Consider the following 17,015-nt stretch of genomic DNA (forward strand, 5'->3'; position numbering starts at 1 on the left):
AAAAGAAATTCAAACCCTTCCTTAGCCTTCCTCCTTCATGTTTATTAGTCTGTTGCTGCTTTTACCCTAGTAAAAGCAAGACTGCTTTTACCCTAGTAAACAGCAATTAAAACTAAATCAATTTTTTTTTAAACTGTTGAAAATCCAACAGTTAAGATCCTCATTTCAAGTCTCTGAGGTCTTGACGTTTTCAGGTGTTCAACTATTCCTCTGCCAGCATTTCACAACAGGGCTGGGAGGAGGTTTGCTCTGCTCCTGGGGACAGCACCTTCCTACCAAGGCCCTGCTCTGCTATGAAAGGTGAGACAACAAAAAAAGTAAAATTAAAACTCTGCTTGCCTTCCAGCCAGTCTGCCACTGGACCTGCATTCAGAGGGATCAGCTGGGGCTCCTGAGAGAGGCAGTGACCCTGTCTCAGCCCTGCTGGATGCAGGAATGCTCCTCAGCCCCTGGTCCCACGGGTGTTCTCAGGTGTGGGGAGGATGGTGAAAATTTATCTAACGCTGTGGATAGTGCAAGAATATTTTTCAGCTCATGCTCTACATGAGGAAGATCATTTCTTACAAAAATTTCTGTTATGATAACTCTTACTTTTAGGTAATTGGAAACATGCTGAGAGTTTAAGAATGGGTAAGGATGACTTTCCCATTTTCCTGAACTCTGTGTCTGGGAACTGAAACAAAGGTTTCTGTCATTGTATTTGCATACTTCATTTCTCATATTCAGTGCTTTGAAACTGGTACGAGGTAATTAATTATTCAAATATTAAATATTTTTTAGGAATTAATTTAGCATCTTAGCATTTTTATATCAAGCCTTACATCTCCTTTAGGATTTTTGTAATCTAAAATTCTGCCCTTTGGACACAACATTTTTGGAAAGCAAAAGCATTCAAGCTGAGATGAAGCACAAGTGGATTTACTGGACTACGAAACATCCCACATGTTAAAACAAGGAGCCTGTCCACTCATGCTCCAGGTACAGCTGAGGTTGGTTGAGTGGACTCAGCACCACTTGTGTTTTGGGGTGGGACTGGAAGGCTTTTAGCAGGAATGTGTCCTCAGGGGTAAGGGAAGAGGGAACACTGAGGAAAAGGAGGGGCACCTTTTAGTAAGTCAAACATTTGAAGGCTATTGGGCTTGATCTCCCTCATCACTGCTAGACAATCACAGCAGGGGGCTGAGAGACCTTTATGGTAAGGCCCAACACTTTTTAATTAAACCTGCTATTGAAAATATTCATCACTCAGTTGTGGGAGGGAGAGAAACCTCCTGCCCATTCTCTGCAAATGCCAGGGAAGCTGTTAAGGCCACATACCTGTTTTATCTCCCCCCATGCGGGTAGTTTTGAAGCAAGGTGCAATACCTCTGAAACAACCCCTGCCTTTCCATCACAGGAAGGAAGAAGTTTATCAAACTTCCAAAAAAAAAAAGGATAATTATAAGAGATGCTGATTTTGAGCTGTGGGTAGACAAACAACTGCACTCCACAAGGTGGCAGAGGTCCAGTAACCAGCCCAGTCCCTCAGCCCCATCACCATGGCCATGGTTGCCCTCAGGGCTCCTGGCCACAGGGCACCCAAGCGAAAGAGGTTCTGATTGTCCTCATGGGCTGCCAGGGACTTGTGGCTGGTTATTGATGGGGGTGTGAGACACCCAGCTCTCCACACGGCTCAGCACAGGAACAGAGTTGCACTCCCCAGAGCAACCCTGCAGACCAGTCCCTCTAAATCCACCATGGGGAAATGTCCCTCTACATGCACACAGAAATAGGAAAGGATTACTAAAAGGATTATCAAAAGAAGCCCTAACAAGATGTTATTATTGACAAATAATAATTTGTACTAGTCTCACTGAAGATTGCATTTCACTTCATGTGTCAATATGTGCCTTTGCTTGACTATAGCAATGGCTGTGACTTCAGAATATGTTTCCCAAAATCTTCATAAGGAAGTGCTGGTGGGTGGTCTATTCGGAGTAAGTAAAAACATTTCTGACCTCCCCTGATGGTAGTCAGTAGTGAGTGGCTTGTTCTGCAGAACTAAAACCCAGGTAGGTTTCTTTTTGCTGGGGCTGCTTTGCACCTTCCTTAATACCTTCCTAAGTACTTCTCTTGGCAAAGGATGGAGGCTTTGCAGCATCTTCCATCCTCCAAAAACCTGGATATGCTTGGGCCTCCTCCAGTTGCCCAGGCTTGGCTGCCAGCTGAGGAGTAGGAAGGCTTAGCACTGGAAGGAGTGGTTTGCTGGGGGTCTGGGTGGTATTTCAGTACAGCTCAGTCCCTGGTCCTTGGCACGGGATGATGATGGGTCTCACTGAGTAACTACAGCCTGTCAGGTGAAAATTGCTATTGTCTTATAGCTGTGTTCCTTCGCTTTTGAGAAGCGCTGCTTCCAGCTGCTCCCTCAGGTAGTGTTAATACTTGGAGTCTGTGTTTTCTAAGTGAAAGTGAGTAACATTATTCCCAAGGGGAAAAAATGGAAGTGAAAAGGCATCATGTTCGCATGGCATGACACATGCCTGTGATGAGGACAGGGACAGCAGCTTACCAAGGTTCAGGAAGGCTCACTCCTGTTCTGCTCTGCAAGTTTCACGTCCAGGAAAACACATTTCAGGCCTGAAATACTGCAAGTGAAACAGAAACCAAGGGAAGTTGCAACTTCTGATCAGCTTTTTAGAGGCTAATATTGGGATAATGTTAACTCCTCTCCTTTTATTTTTTTAATTGACCTGATGGTTTATTATAAAACTATCCTCAATACCCTTACCTATTTCAAAAATACAGGTATTTTCTTAAATTCACTTTGAGGAGAAGACTGCAGAGTAGGATATTTCATTCAAGTTTTCATTAAATAAAAGCTATAAGCAAGGAGAAAATTATTTTGGTTTCAGTTTTATTCTTTGTGTAGAATCTTAATATATTAATGTAGAAAGTTTAATATCTTTTTATGATAATTGTAATAAGCTTAAACTTGCTAAGCATAAGCTACTGAACTGAAACCATGACAGCCAGGTTAGTTTAAGTGCAAGTCTGAGCATGGAAAGTTCAGAGGTCATCTTTATTTTATTAAAGGCATGTAAGTAATACCAGACATACAGAGAGGTAAATGTATGATACCTAGGTTTTCCTTTTGTTAGAAAAGAATGGTAATAAAATCATGGGAACTTAGACTGAGACTGTACTTCAGGAATTTGTTATGTCAGGAAAATGCTCCCAGGCAAAAACACTGAAAATAGTATCTGGCTTAAAGGAAAATGTGTTTTTCTTTGTGCTGACAACTGAGCACTAAGACTGAAAACAACTTCAACTGTTCAGTTACTTTTTGCTAATCAATGCTTTTCTAGCTCAATACTTTTTTCAAATTATATATATATTCATTGAAAGGGTAAATTACTAACGCTAAATCAAAATCCTAAAGAAAATGGCCGCAGCTGGTGTCTAGCCAAACTACCATCTATTTAAACCCATTATAAAATCAGCTGTATGCCATTTCAGTGCAGGTTACTTTAAGCTCAAATTGACTTGACCTAAAGGGTTTTTTAATTGTTCTTTTCAATGAGCATACCTGGCACATCATGTCACATAGGAATACAGCTATTTAAAACAACATTTCTGCTTATTGTCATTGCATCCACCAGGTAGCTAAAAGTCAAGCAAAAATGAGGAATGGAAAACATCAGTCTAAAATTTATGGCCATCCTATGAATAAATCATTTTGTATGTGTCTTCCTAAGAATGATAATTGAGTAATTTTGACAACTTGTAATTTATCTACTAGGAATGTCCCTTGTTTATTACTAACCCTGCCTAAATATGGCAACAGGACTAAGGAAGCAGATCATTAACACACTAAAGACAAAAATGAAAAACCAAAAATAAAGATATATGTACACACAGACAACTCACTTTGACAGAGGAGCTCAGTTCAGTTTGGTCATCTGTTTCCTGTTATAAGCTTACTTTTTCCAGCATTACAGGCTACGAGGGTAACATAGAAGAAGACTGTCAAAATGATTGAAAATTATGACTGTGCTAGGACAACATTTTGTTCATCCTATAGCTGGTCCCAGTGGGGCCAGACACAAAACAAATACAAACAGTATTTAGGTATGCACCTTGGACATCAAACTAGCTCCTTGCATAACAAGCAGCTAGAAGAACAACAGCTGTTCACTCACCAGGATCACACTGTCTAGTCACCTTGTTTGGGGAAGTCTAAGCTCTATTAATTCTTTACCATTTATGTATACAGAAACATAGAGCAAAGTAACATACCTAAAAATTGTGTTCACATTTCTAGAGAAAAGTACATGGCACAGAGTAGCAATTTAATCTGTGGTAAATTAGGTATTATCAGTTGTTGCAATTATCTTCCGCTTTTTTATGCTTTTTTTCATCTGCTCCTCTTCAGTTTTCAATAAACATCATTTCATCTCAAGTATCATTTTTTGTTATTCATACTAATATAGCTCCATCCTTAGATATAAGGAGGATTCTGTTCTGAGAAGAAAAGAAACCAGAGCCCATTGATGCCAATAGCAACAAGGTCACAAAGCAGTATTACAAATGGAATGCAGTCTCACTAATCCTGTAAGCCATCAAGATGACGGATACTGTGAGATGCCATCAAAATATTCCCAATCTCTAGGGGAAAAAATGTCACACACTCACCTTCTATAGTTTGGCTTATCCAAGAAAAATGGGATGTCATGATGCATATAAACACAGCTCTACTTTTACTCCCTTGCTTCTATAAACCTTTTTCTCCTGTGAAGCCTACTTCTATGTGGAGCAGCAGATATAAAATAATTTACTTAAGTCACAAATAAGAAACACCTGTGGGAAACTGTCATCAACATGAAAACAGGTACTTTAAAAAAATGGGGGAAAAAATCCACCACATGAAACAGAGATTGGTATTCGGATTCTTGTGTGACTAATTATTTTTCTTGACCATCCAAAGCACCTAATAACCTCTTAGACTATTTGTTCAAACAAGGCTCCTTTTCCAACTCTGTTTCTAAGAAATGCTGAAATTTTTATCCTTTATTCAGTAGCACACATGCTCCCTGTGGCACATCCCACATTCCTTCTTTTAAAGGAGATCCAAAAACTATTATAGACTATTGATACAGGTACTGTAGAAACTGTGAAGCATGTAACAGCACGGATCTTTGCTCTACTGAAAGCCATTTATTACTGCATAATATCAGATCATGCCAAATATTCAACATCACCATAATTAAAACATTGATATTGCTACCCATTGCCTGGAGCAGAGCAGTATGAAAATCCTTACCGTACACAGCATCAAAGTTTCCAACAGGTATCTTACCTTGATTAGTTCTTCCTTCAGCACAAAAAGGTCATGAAGAAACATTTTCTCACTCCAGAAAAGTAATTTAACATGTTCAGATTGACACACCACTATCTCAGAAAGCAAATTCTCTTTGGGCAAGTGTGAGAGAAAACTCTGGAGATAATTGGTATCACCATGTATTTTATACCTGCCATTTATACCATTGCCATACCAACCTCCAGTTACTCCTGTAACTATAAAGAGTTGCAGAACTCAGGCTAAAGGTAGGAATTCAATCCTTCTTGCTCACTTCTGTGCTTCTAAATAAGAGGGTAGCGTCCTTCAGTTTTTCACATGAAAAAACCCCCAAGCATTTAGATTTTTTAGATATCTAAGTATCTATGAAGAATAAAATATTTCAGGATTCTTTTTTCCCTCTAATATCTATTGTTTGTAATTCAGCTTGCCACATGCACTGAAGCTATGTTCACAATTTTCAAACTTACGATTATTTAAATTAAAACATGGCAGAATTCATAAATATGTAAAACCCTTAAACATGCAGCAAAAATTTCATTAGGAGCTATTTTCCATTGTGTTAGTATCAACAGATGATTTTAAATTAGGGTAGAAAACTGAACACAGAAGGCTTATTTTAATTTTAGAGTAACATGACTGTGACTGATCTTTTCAAATCGTTCCACAATCGCAACTTTGACCAAATTTTAAACTGAATATAAAATCAATGAAGATATAGAGACGCAGGAACTATTCTTAAAAATTTCTTCTGACAGCAGAGTTTCTTACAAATAGGAAGCAATACACTTAAATTAGCAAAGGTGATAATAAAGTATGCATTTGCTGACATCATCACTAGCTCCCACTATCTGGTCAATGGATAACTAGGGGCTTGATTTCTTCAAACACAATTTCAAATACCTGCTAACAGAATTCTTGTGTAATACTTAAATCTTGTTAAAAAATGACTGGAAAGTTTGAATACATTTTTAATAAACAGAATGAGGCCCAAAGTAATCTGATGAACTTTTATTAAAAATAATCTTCCTACAGTAGTATGGAATTCTTTAGCAAAGTCAAGCCACCACCTGTTCCACATCCTTCTTCACTAACACCGTAAATCTGATCTTTTCTGTTCCTCTAGTGATCAGCACTTCTGGCTGATAACTGCTCTGCTTATAAACCCAAACGCAGTTTTGACCACAAACGCAATTTTCAGGCAGCCAAGAAACAGTTTTACTGAAAAGGAAACCACCTTCCCTTCAATGAGACCAACCTTTTTCTAAACCTTTACAGATGGATATAATTCCATGCACAGTCATTAGATCCAGAAACTTCTCAGAAGAGAACCGAAAGTTGCTTAATGACACATCGCAAGTTGATTTGTGATGCTCTGCATGCAGTTTGCTTTTTAAGACTTTTTGGGCTGCTTCCTTTTCTGAGCGCAATGCGTTCAAGATGCGTGATGTCTGGTTCCCAGCTCTGCTTCTATCTGCTGGATGTCATTATGCACTGAAGACTTATGTTCTATTTCAAACCGAATGCAAGTTTCACACTCTAAGTAGGGGTGCCCACAAACATATTGTTCTTTGGAGAACAACTCTCTGGCTCCATAGATATAACTTGGACAGAGTAGTTCTGTTCTTCTGCAGCCCATGCCCGATCCAGATCCACAAGCCCCATACACTGTTTTCCTAAAAGGAGAGCAAGGGAGAGCACGGAAACTCAGAATGTAGAAACGTTATCAGAAATGTGCACTTCAATATTTAATGTTAGGAAAACACATCAGTAAGTCATCTAAAAATAAGTTCCACATCTCCTTTAAAAACCATCTTAATCTGTTTTACTTCAAATAGACACTCTTTAATAGTTCCAAATCACATCTGTGACTTGTAACCCTCATTTAGCAAAGATCTTGAGAAGATTATTAACTCTTTATATATGGAGAAAGCTTAAAAACAGTCGTGCCTTTCTCAAAATGTACAGAAACATACTTTAATGTAAAAGCCACAGGAGGAAGAAAAATGCCTCGTTTACCCCTTAGCTCTCTGAATTTCCAAACTTCTACTCCCTTTATGACCATAACTGTTTTCCTCCTGTACTTTCATCTAAAATCTGAAAATCTCTGATTATTGAACTTCAACAAAAGACTACAATACAAAAAAGTTATCCAGTCTAATTGATTTGAGACATATTAATTTAACTACTTGTAAACAAGAATACTACATTGGTAATGCAAATTAAGCTTATCTCAGATTTATCTGCAGAAAAACAGGAAGGATAAATGGAGTTTTTCAGCTTAGACATTTGTATTACGATACAGCCATGCCAACATGATGGGAGCATTTGTCTTTACTTATTTACTCATTATAATTGATTATTATGTTCTGAAATACTGAATTGACTTGTCAGATTGTATTTCAGCAGTTTGAAACGCTATTGCAAGAAAGATTTAACATTTCCCTGAAACGTTTTATGACTAATAGTCATACGGTCTCAAGATCTGAACAGGGTACAATCCTCCGTTGGTCTCAAAGCCAATGATCTTACCTCTTTTCCTGCTCCTGACAAAACTGTATAGTTAAATATATTTGGGGTCTGAGATCAAGGGAAGAAACAGGAGCACATCATGTTTACCATCAGGATATGAGTCTGGCATATTCCTCTGGAGCTCCTCTGGAATCACTTACCTCTTCCCTGAATGTATACAGAGCTTTTGCACCTGCACCATTATAAGCCCTGTTATGCACCCTGGTTAGGTGCCTGCAGAAGTTTTGGTGGGTGGCACAAACGCTCCTCAGAATCCTTGTATTTCAGAACAGCTGGTGCACATCACACTTTAATACAGTACTCAATCCAATCTATTCTGTCCTTCCACAGTGAGCTGATGGCCAGAACTATCTTCTCCTTCTCAGCTGAATTCCTTAGTTACAAAATAATTTCACTACTTTGAATTCACCAACATTATGACATTTGGACTCTGTTCTGTTGGTGGCTTGGAATTTGAGAGGGGTAGTAATTGGGTAGGAGACAACTTAGAGACAAAATATTAAGGGTGGGCCTGAAAAAGAACTTTGCAACTCAGATCTATATGTTGCAGGGAGAAATTAGCAGTTTATAAACCCAGGACACAACTCTGCAAATTACTGTTTGTGGCACTATTTTTCCCACACTTGTGGCTTCATAGAAAATCACCTTCTGTGGCTGGTTGAACAAAATGGCATGTACCCATTCCTGTCACTGACAGCAACATCCTTATTATTCCATGTGTACACACTAAAGGGCAGCTGGGATTGTCACAACTGGGGCCTGGTTCCCTGGGTGCTCTCAGTAAGACTGTGTGAAATGCATGGAGCAGTTCTGTGTAAGCAGGTGGGCTGTAGCAATGTCCACAAAGCCATTTAACCATTCAGTCTGCACTGCACTGCTGCATATAGTGTGTAAAAGTCACATGTCCAGTGAAAATGATACACAGAACTTCGTTCATTTAAAAGGGAACTGCTGTGTGCAGCAGAACTGGGTTCAACTGCATATTTTTACCTTCACAGTACTATAGAAATCAGTGATAACTCCTTCGACAAATGTGTTGTTTCAGTGATGACAGTCACAGACAAATGCTGTATTTTAACTCACAGGTAATGAAAGCAAATGATTTGTCACTTATCTGAAGCTACAGAAATTCAGTGGTAATTGCTAAAAATGTAGTTTACAATATAATCCTAAAATATTAAAAAAGTAGCAGAATAAGTGATTTTTGCCACCATTTACATGAGAAGAAAAAGCCTCCACCTGTTCAGGAATACTCTCATTAACTGAAATACACAGTTTTCTCAATACCTGCTCATGCACTTAACAAAAACATTCTCACCAAGACTGTAACACTGATTGCATGCAATTGTTTGCAAGGAAAATGTAAAAATACTGCTAAACAAGATTCCCACAAAACCAGTTTCAAAGCTGAAGCAGAACAGGGAAATGGGAACCATCTTCAATGAAACAGTCTAGTATTACAGGGAACTTTAAGAAAAAGTAACATTCTTGAAAACATAAAAAGCAATGATGTAGGGGAAGAGGAGAATAAGATTTATATTTATGGTTTTTTGTCAGAACAAAACACATGAAAGTTACATTTGTGGAAAAAAACCCCTTCAGTTTCAGACACGGTCAACAGACAAAAATTACAATCTTTCAAAAAATTAAACAAAAATAAATTCGGGTCCTATTTCAATTTTCAGTCCACAGTGTGGGGTGCTACACTGGTAACTGAACACTGTCCTTTTTAATTTCTTTTTTTCAAATACTGTGATGATAACAAAAGAAGCTGCAAAATTTCTCATCAGCTTGTATACAGAATCTGTGTAACTTTCTTTTTGTGCAGTGAGCATAAGAAATCTCTTGAATGCTTCAAATTAAGCTTTTAAAAAACATTATGATTATTTGCTACTACTGCTTTAATGTAGTTTGTAAGTATTTCTTCTAAGCCAAGAATGCAGAGTTATGTTCTTAGAGTTCCAAGCCTCATCTGTCTTTTCTGACCTGGAAGCTCATTTACAGCTTCCATCAGAACAAGGACGACGCTTTTGTAAGTCAAAGCTTATGCCACATATTTGAAACAGTTTGTATTTTGCTGTCCTTCTGACCAAAGCCAGCCCAACCTCTGCAATTTACCCTTACTGTTTGCAGCTGGCATTAGATGTCTACCCTCCTAAGAGAGTTATCTCCAGTGACTACCAGCAGGACAAAGGGGGCACACTGAAAGTCACTACTACAAATAGTCTGTGCTTTTAATGGAAGATGAACCGGCAGCAGCAGGACATCAGTGAACTTCACTAAGATCTCATGCTTTTCATAAAATGGTAGGGGGAAAAAAAAAGTCAAGCAATTAAAAAAAAAAAATCAGTAAAATGCAAACTCTCTATCTCATATTGGTGATTTTGACATAAGGGAAGAGTTTCTATACCATAGAATAGAAGAGTAAGAGTGAAATGTGACAAAACTAAAATTTTTCAAGTTTTATGTGAAGACAGCAACTTAATGCCCCATTCATAAAGGTCTACTTCTTCCTTTATATATCAAGTGAAATCATTACTGAGATGGTTTACACAGCAGCTGCAGAAATTCATACCAATTAGCCTGCGTTCAGGTGGAAGCTGAACAGCTGTCTGATCTGCAAATCTGCAAAGAATCATGTGCTCCTAAAAAAAAAAAAAAGAAGATAAAGCAAGAAAAATCTAATTAAATGTTTAAAAGTATTAAAAGTGCTATTACACTGAAGACTGTATTTCTAGAAAATTTATCTGTGTGCAAATCCCAATTTTTATTCTGTGTGTAAATCAAGATTTTGTAATCACTATCTTATTTCTCCTCATCAGTATTTGTTCCTTGCTAAACTTTCTCATTCTTTTCAGCACTTGAATTGGATGCAGTGTATACAAGAGAGCATTCTTCAAAGACATACTGCAGACTAATTTTGCCTTCAATAACTGATAAGCAACACAGTCTTCTTTTAGCACAGTCATCATAGGGCTGCACCTCTGCATCAATAAGCAGCCAAGATGAAATTCTTAAACAGGTGATTTGAACTACTGCACACTTCTCCAAGCAGTGATTTTGAATCCCAGAAGAACAGCCTCATGGTCAAACTTCCTCTGCCCTGCCAAATCCAGTCAGGATCAACTCAAAAGATCCTGAAGGCAAAAAATACCTGGCTGTGAACAGGAAAGTCTCCTCCATCAAAATTATCATAATGCAATTTCAACCTATCCCTGTTCCACTAGGAATTTTTGCAAAGGCTTCTACAACAGCTGCTGTTGATTTCTTCCTATCCTGTCACCCAGGGGGATGGTGCAGTGGAGGATGCATTTCATTCCCTGTTTAGATCACTACACAAGCAGGCAGAACCCCATATCCTCATTTGCCTTCAAATCCCACCACCTATGTCAGCATTATGATTGCTCAAAGACCAGCGAAGCCAAGGAATGCAAGTTAGCCAGATGGTGAAAGAAAAAGCCTTGCAGGTGTAGCAATGAAATGAATGCTCTGATGACAGCTGTGCTCTTTGGGACAGCTGCAATATTAAGTACAGGACAGCGTAAATCAGAACCGTCTTAGAATTGTACAACATTCCCAAGTCTCCTACAATGTCACAGGGAGAAAACAGAAATGGACAACAACAAAAAGGGCTCTCCAAAGCAAAACTTCCAGAGCTATAGTTCTGAAAAAAAGGTATGTGTCTTGCATCAAAAACTTTTTTTTTAAAAAGTCTTGCCTGATATAAAATTATGACATTAAAGAGTTAGTTCTTGTACCAGGTGGAGAGAGCAACTTCACCTAAGGACACTTCAGGTTCTTTCAGTATTCTGAAGTAAGAATACTTACTCCAGCTTTTTATCACAGGGACATAAACATCCAAAAGCTTCATATTAAATCAAGATGGTAACTACCCCACAGTACACTCCATCCAACTCATAAATTTAATAGACACCTGACTGCAAAAAATTTTCTTATATATTATAAAATAAAATATCATAATTTGATACTCAAATATTACTAATTTAAATAAATTTACACTATCTTGAGACAAGGATATTTGTTCCCTAGTACAGCTATTGGCATGAAGGTTTCCAGCTCACAGCTTCATAAAAGATATGGAAGAAAAATGAGAACGTGTTATAATACATTTAGGACTTACATGCACTCCACCCCCCCCAGTTCCATTCAAATGTGGCTATTTTTGCAGTACAAAAGAGTTGAAAATGTTAACCCAGACATGAGTACCGGAGAACAAAGGACAAAAAGAGCCATGGGCAATGTGGCCACTACCAGGAGAGAAGTAGCAGTGATAGGCACTTTGGGGAGAAAAACAGGGATTTAGAGGAGAGGGAAAAGATCCGTCTTAGCACACAACTCCTCACCAGCCTTCAGGCACCCAATACAACTTGGCTCTTTGCAACATCAATATTCCAGCTCTTTGGACCAGACCAGAGCCAAGGTGAGCCTTATCACTTAACCTGAAAATCTGGACTGACTCCAATGCTTTGGCTTCTTAGAGAGGTGATCCAAAGAGATAAATCAGAGCATGTTATGACTACATTGTTTACCCATGACACACATTAAATTTTCAGAAATAAGAAAAGCATTTCTAAAATAATGAAGATTATAAACTGCCCAAACTTTGTGTGTGCATAAACAGTTAACTTGCTTACTAGAACACCCTTACCTTCAATTCCTATTAAATTTCCAAAGCAAAAAGTATATGCAAAGTTGTACAGTTCTACTTTCTAATTCTCCTTGTGTCTTGAGAAACAGTCTCAAAATGTATCATGGTAGAAATCTACAGATACCTTATTCTTTGCAACTATAAAATAATGAATTACAGCATAATGTTCTCATCAAAAAAGTTTTGGAAATTCCAGACTGCTGGATGTCTTTTTAGATCTCACGAAAATAAAAGATAAATTAATTTAAAATGGGAACTGGAGGGGGTGACACAAACAATGTCTGGCTAACACATGGCAACTTTGGCTGCTAGCCAATAACCTGTAACAATTTATTAATATGAAATATAAAAATGCACACAGCTAGCTGCATAACAAAAGTTATTTATAACTAGGATTATTGCAGGCACCAACCAGCCTAGACCATTTGTATAGACTCTTATGTTATTAAGAGCAGCAATATTTTCTAGCCTTGTCTTTGACTCCTGTACCCTCTGCAGCACAAATAATAAAATGCTGGAATCTACAGTGTTGACAAACCCTGTGATTTAAATCTCCATGGATTAAAAAATTAAGAAAAAAATTCACTGAGTTGTAATGAAGTTATACACACTATTCTAATCTAGGCATCCCTGACTTTATACTGTCACCATCTCCCTCTGTACTGTTAACTAGTTTATTTTAATAATGCTAGTAAATGAATTTTTTCTGAACAGAAACCTGAGCTCTTTGTGATTATGTGTTAGAAACATATAAATTTAAACAAGGGGAAAAACAATGACAGGTCCAAATCCATTGTGCGGCTTTTGTCATCTCAATCTGTGGGCATTTATTTCCATGTAAATTAGCAAAGTGTACATAAACCAGACTGTCATGAATGTAAGATTAGTGTATTAGCAGATAACTGAATTTCCCTTAGAAGATGGCTGGAAATTTTCTTAATTTTTAAAACCCCCTCTTGTTTGAGGATTAAAAAGGATAATCTCCATTTTCCTGCCACATACAGCATCTTTGCACTGCTCACTGTCCCAAAAAAACATCTGGATATTACAAATACCTTCCTTTGCTTTCATATTTCTGTTATAAAGAATTATTCTGCATCTCCAAAATTCATTTCTACATTGTAAACACCAAGACCTCTGTCTAGGGTTTGACATGTAAATTTAGTAAAGTTTCTCTATAACCTTGCTTCACTCAAAAGGAAACATTTTCTTTCCATGCCACATTAGGTGCATCTAAACGCTCATGACAAAGTTGAACAGATCAGCACCAGTTTTCAGCTGTCCACCTCTCTGCTCTTGTCCTTTTTCCCTCCCCTGTTATCTTCACTCTGTCAGATCTGTGTGCTTCATTGATTCTTTCTCCCACATTTCTCTTGGACTATCTCCACAGACCCTTCCTTTGCAGGGTCAAAATGCACTTGAATATTTTCAAAATAATTTCAAAAAACATTTTTAAAACAATCATGCATAAAATTCTTGCTGATCAGTACAAGCTTTTCCTACCTGGTATGTCCAATCTTTTAGACATAAATTAGAGGGAGAAATCTAATGATTTTTAGAAAATAACAGCTCTATTTAAGACTTAAATAAATTGGTGTCTTGTAATTGTTAATGGATACATGCTGAAGTACTTCAGGAATGGCTCACTTATACATTATGAGATAAAACAAGGGGGTTTTTGTAGACAAACCATTTAATTTTTTTGAAGAAAAAAAGCCTTAAAACACGGATGGTGGAGAGAAAACACAATGACATCTGCACTATTAATGAACATTGCACATAACACATGCCACTCCTTGCAATTAAAAGATAACCACCTATATTTCATTCAACAAGATGACCCAGTGAAACACAGGAAACCGCACCTAAACCTTCCCACCTGCCATTTTACATACCTTGTAGGACAAAATTTCTTTGAACTGACGACTGGAAAAAAAAATAAATAGACCAATTTAATTAACATCTAAAACCAGCAGAGGTGGAAAGTAGGAGCAATTATTTAATACTTGAACACATTTTAAACAAAGTAGTAGTATCTGTATCCTACAGAAAGGCTTTCAAAAATACCAAACCCCATTGCAGCTCCTGTTCACTAGAAAAGGAAAAGTGTACCTGATGGTGTCTTTTCTTCCCTATTATGTTATTCATAAAAATATTCTCTCTCTAAATCATTATAAATACTAACAGATTTACTATTCTTTCCTCATTGTCATATATTGTTGTTTGTATCACAAAAGTAAGGGGCCTCTACAAAGGAATGGACTACAGAACACAGACACTATGGGGATATGGGCTGACTCTCACGTTTTATGATCATATAACATAAGGAAAAAAAGAAAAAGCAAACCCTAAAATGCAGTTCGAAATAGGGTTTATAATTTTCTACAGAGGCTTGTGATGTTAGATTCAAAATTTTATGAAACACAAAACCCTAATTTATATTCTTGCAGCATCTATAGCAACAAAACTTTTCTAACATAGGGAGCATTTCTAGTCTTAGTGGTCCAAAAACATAACTGGTCAAAAGTCCAACATTATACAGTCAATTTTAAAACAAGTCAACTGAGAAAAGCTATATGCCTGCTAGTTTTAAAAGACTTAAAATTTTATAACCTCTTCCTTAAGAAAACTTATTTGTTTTATTGTGTTTCAAGAGAAAACAAAAATGGACACACACAAAGAGATGGAAGAATCAAATGGACTAAGAAAACGCAGTTAAATCCAAAGCTTATCAAACTGACAAATTCTAAATATTTACTCTCTACACTTCTGTGCCAGCACACTTGGGTATTACAGAAGAATATGAAAATATGAAAAATATTTAACATAGATGCATAAGATTTTTTAGATTTATTGATTCCTTGTCAGACTGCATGTTTCAGTTTGTTATTTTAGCAAATATATACTTCTGTCACTTCCTAGTAGAATTAAATCTTGGACATCAAAAATGCAAAGCTCAGCTTTATGAAAAAAAAAAAAAAAGCCAACCAAAACACAACCCTCTTCTGCCACCTAGTTCTGATTCAGAAGGCTGTAGCCTCTTATCTTCTGCCACTTTATGTTTATCTTTTACAGTTTATTTATAGCAAAGGCATTAAAATTCTTAAGCATAAGATACATAAGTATCTCCCACATGGTGGATTTGAAGAGAAAATATGTACACAGTCCATTGAAAAAATACTAAAAATATGAACTGAAATACAGGAGAGCTTGTCTACTTGGGAATAAATCAGAGAAGTTTCACAAGCAGTAAACTGTGGTATAAAGCAGACTCACTTCTTAAGCTGATTGCTTACATCTTTCTGCAACATTAAAATGTCAATTCCCTTTCTTACAGTAATTTTCGTGAGTTTTCTATTAACTTTGTGATTTAAAGGTAAAAGGTCTGCATATTACATACTGTATCTACTATGCTCCTTGCACAAAGTCTGAACTATGAAAGATAAATCCAGAAAAAAATAATCCAGCAATTACCAATCTGCCTCCCTTTCATGATGGGTTGGCAAAGACAAAGGAGAAAACAGTTTCATTCTAAGTGTGAATCATCTTAGCCCAGAAACTCGCAATGATCCTCAACTGATTAATTCTATACTCTCTTAGTATTTTATCCCATCACTTAAGTTGATATTTTAAGGCTTATCTTGTTAGCTTTCATTTACCTTCGTGGATATTTGAACTTGACTGTGTTTTGAATGAAGCCATAACAGCAAGGGGAGATGACAAAGGCTGCCCGTGCCCGGATGCAGTGCTCAATCACCATGTCTGTGGCCACACCACAGGCGTGCAGAGCCACCTACAGCAGTAAAAACAAAAACCAAGGAAACAAGAAAATTCCTTACAGCAACATTCTAAGTACAATCCTGTTCAGCATCAACACTGAAGAAGGGTCACTCACCAAAAGTACTCAGAAGGAAGTGCACTACATCATAATATCAAATAAATTAAAAACAAAGTTCCAGAAAAATAGTTACAGAGAAACTATTTGTGGTAATTAGTTAAAGGTTTTTGTCAAGCAAGAAGGACTTAGAAACACAAAGAACTATTTCAAAACTGGATTTCAACTTAGCAGTAAGAGAAGTAACACATATACCTGAAGGTCACATTCAAAGGAGAAAATTTAACATAATTTAGATAATTAGATTTTAAGACGTTGAATAAAACCTCTAGAAAAAGAAACAATGGAGATGGGGGGAAGCATCAAACACAGCTTGCCCTCCTTTTTTTTTTTCTTCTCCTTAATCTTTTATTTCTTCTTCTTAGTGATGGGCTCTTCAGCTAAAACTAGAATAATGTTTCATCACAACTACCTGTGGACACTGACACGTGTTTGGGCAATGCACAGGTTGCACCCAAATTCTTCATGCTCTCCTACAGAAAGGCAAGTTACTGCAAGGCAAGCAGTACTCAATAAAGTGCAAGGAAAGGCAAGCAGCTCTCTCATCTCTGTGATGCCAAACAGGCCAGGTGAAATGAAGACAT

The 17,015-nt window shown here is 37.2% G+C and overlaps 1 protein-coding gene across 1 annotated transcript in view; it reads right to left on the reverse strand.

The window, feature by feature from the left end:
• Positions 1-6,331: 6,331 nt before the first annotated feature.
• GSTCD (glutathione S-transferase C-terminal domain containing) overlaps positions 6,332-17,015 on the reverse strand; it is a 75,609-nt gene continuing 64,925 nt past the window's right edge. The window contains 4 exon segments of the mRNA XM_051789641.1: positions 6,332-7,011; positions 10,443-10,512; positions 14,432-14,462; positions 16,196-16,329. Of these exon segments, the coding sequence (XP_051645601.1) occupies positions 6,875-7,011; positions 10,443-10,512; positions 14,432-14,462; positions 16,196-16,329 (372 nt within the window). The 3' untranslated portion in view covers positions 6,332-6,874.

This window comes from Manacus candei, unplaced genomic scaffold, assembly GCF_025592945.1.
Source record: "Manacus candei isolate 608988 ecotype Guabito, Panama unplaced genomic scaffold, ASM2559294v1 h1tg000028l, whole genome shotgun sequence".
NCBI lineage: Eukaryota > Metazoa > Chordata > Aves > Passeriformes > Pipridae > Manacus > Manacus candei.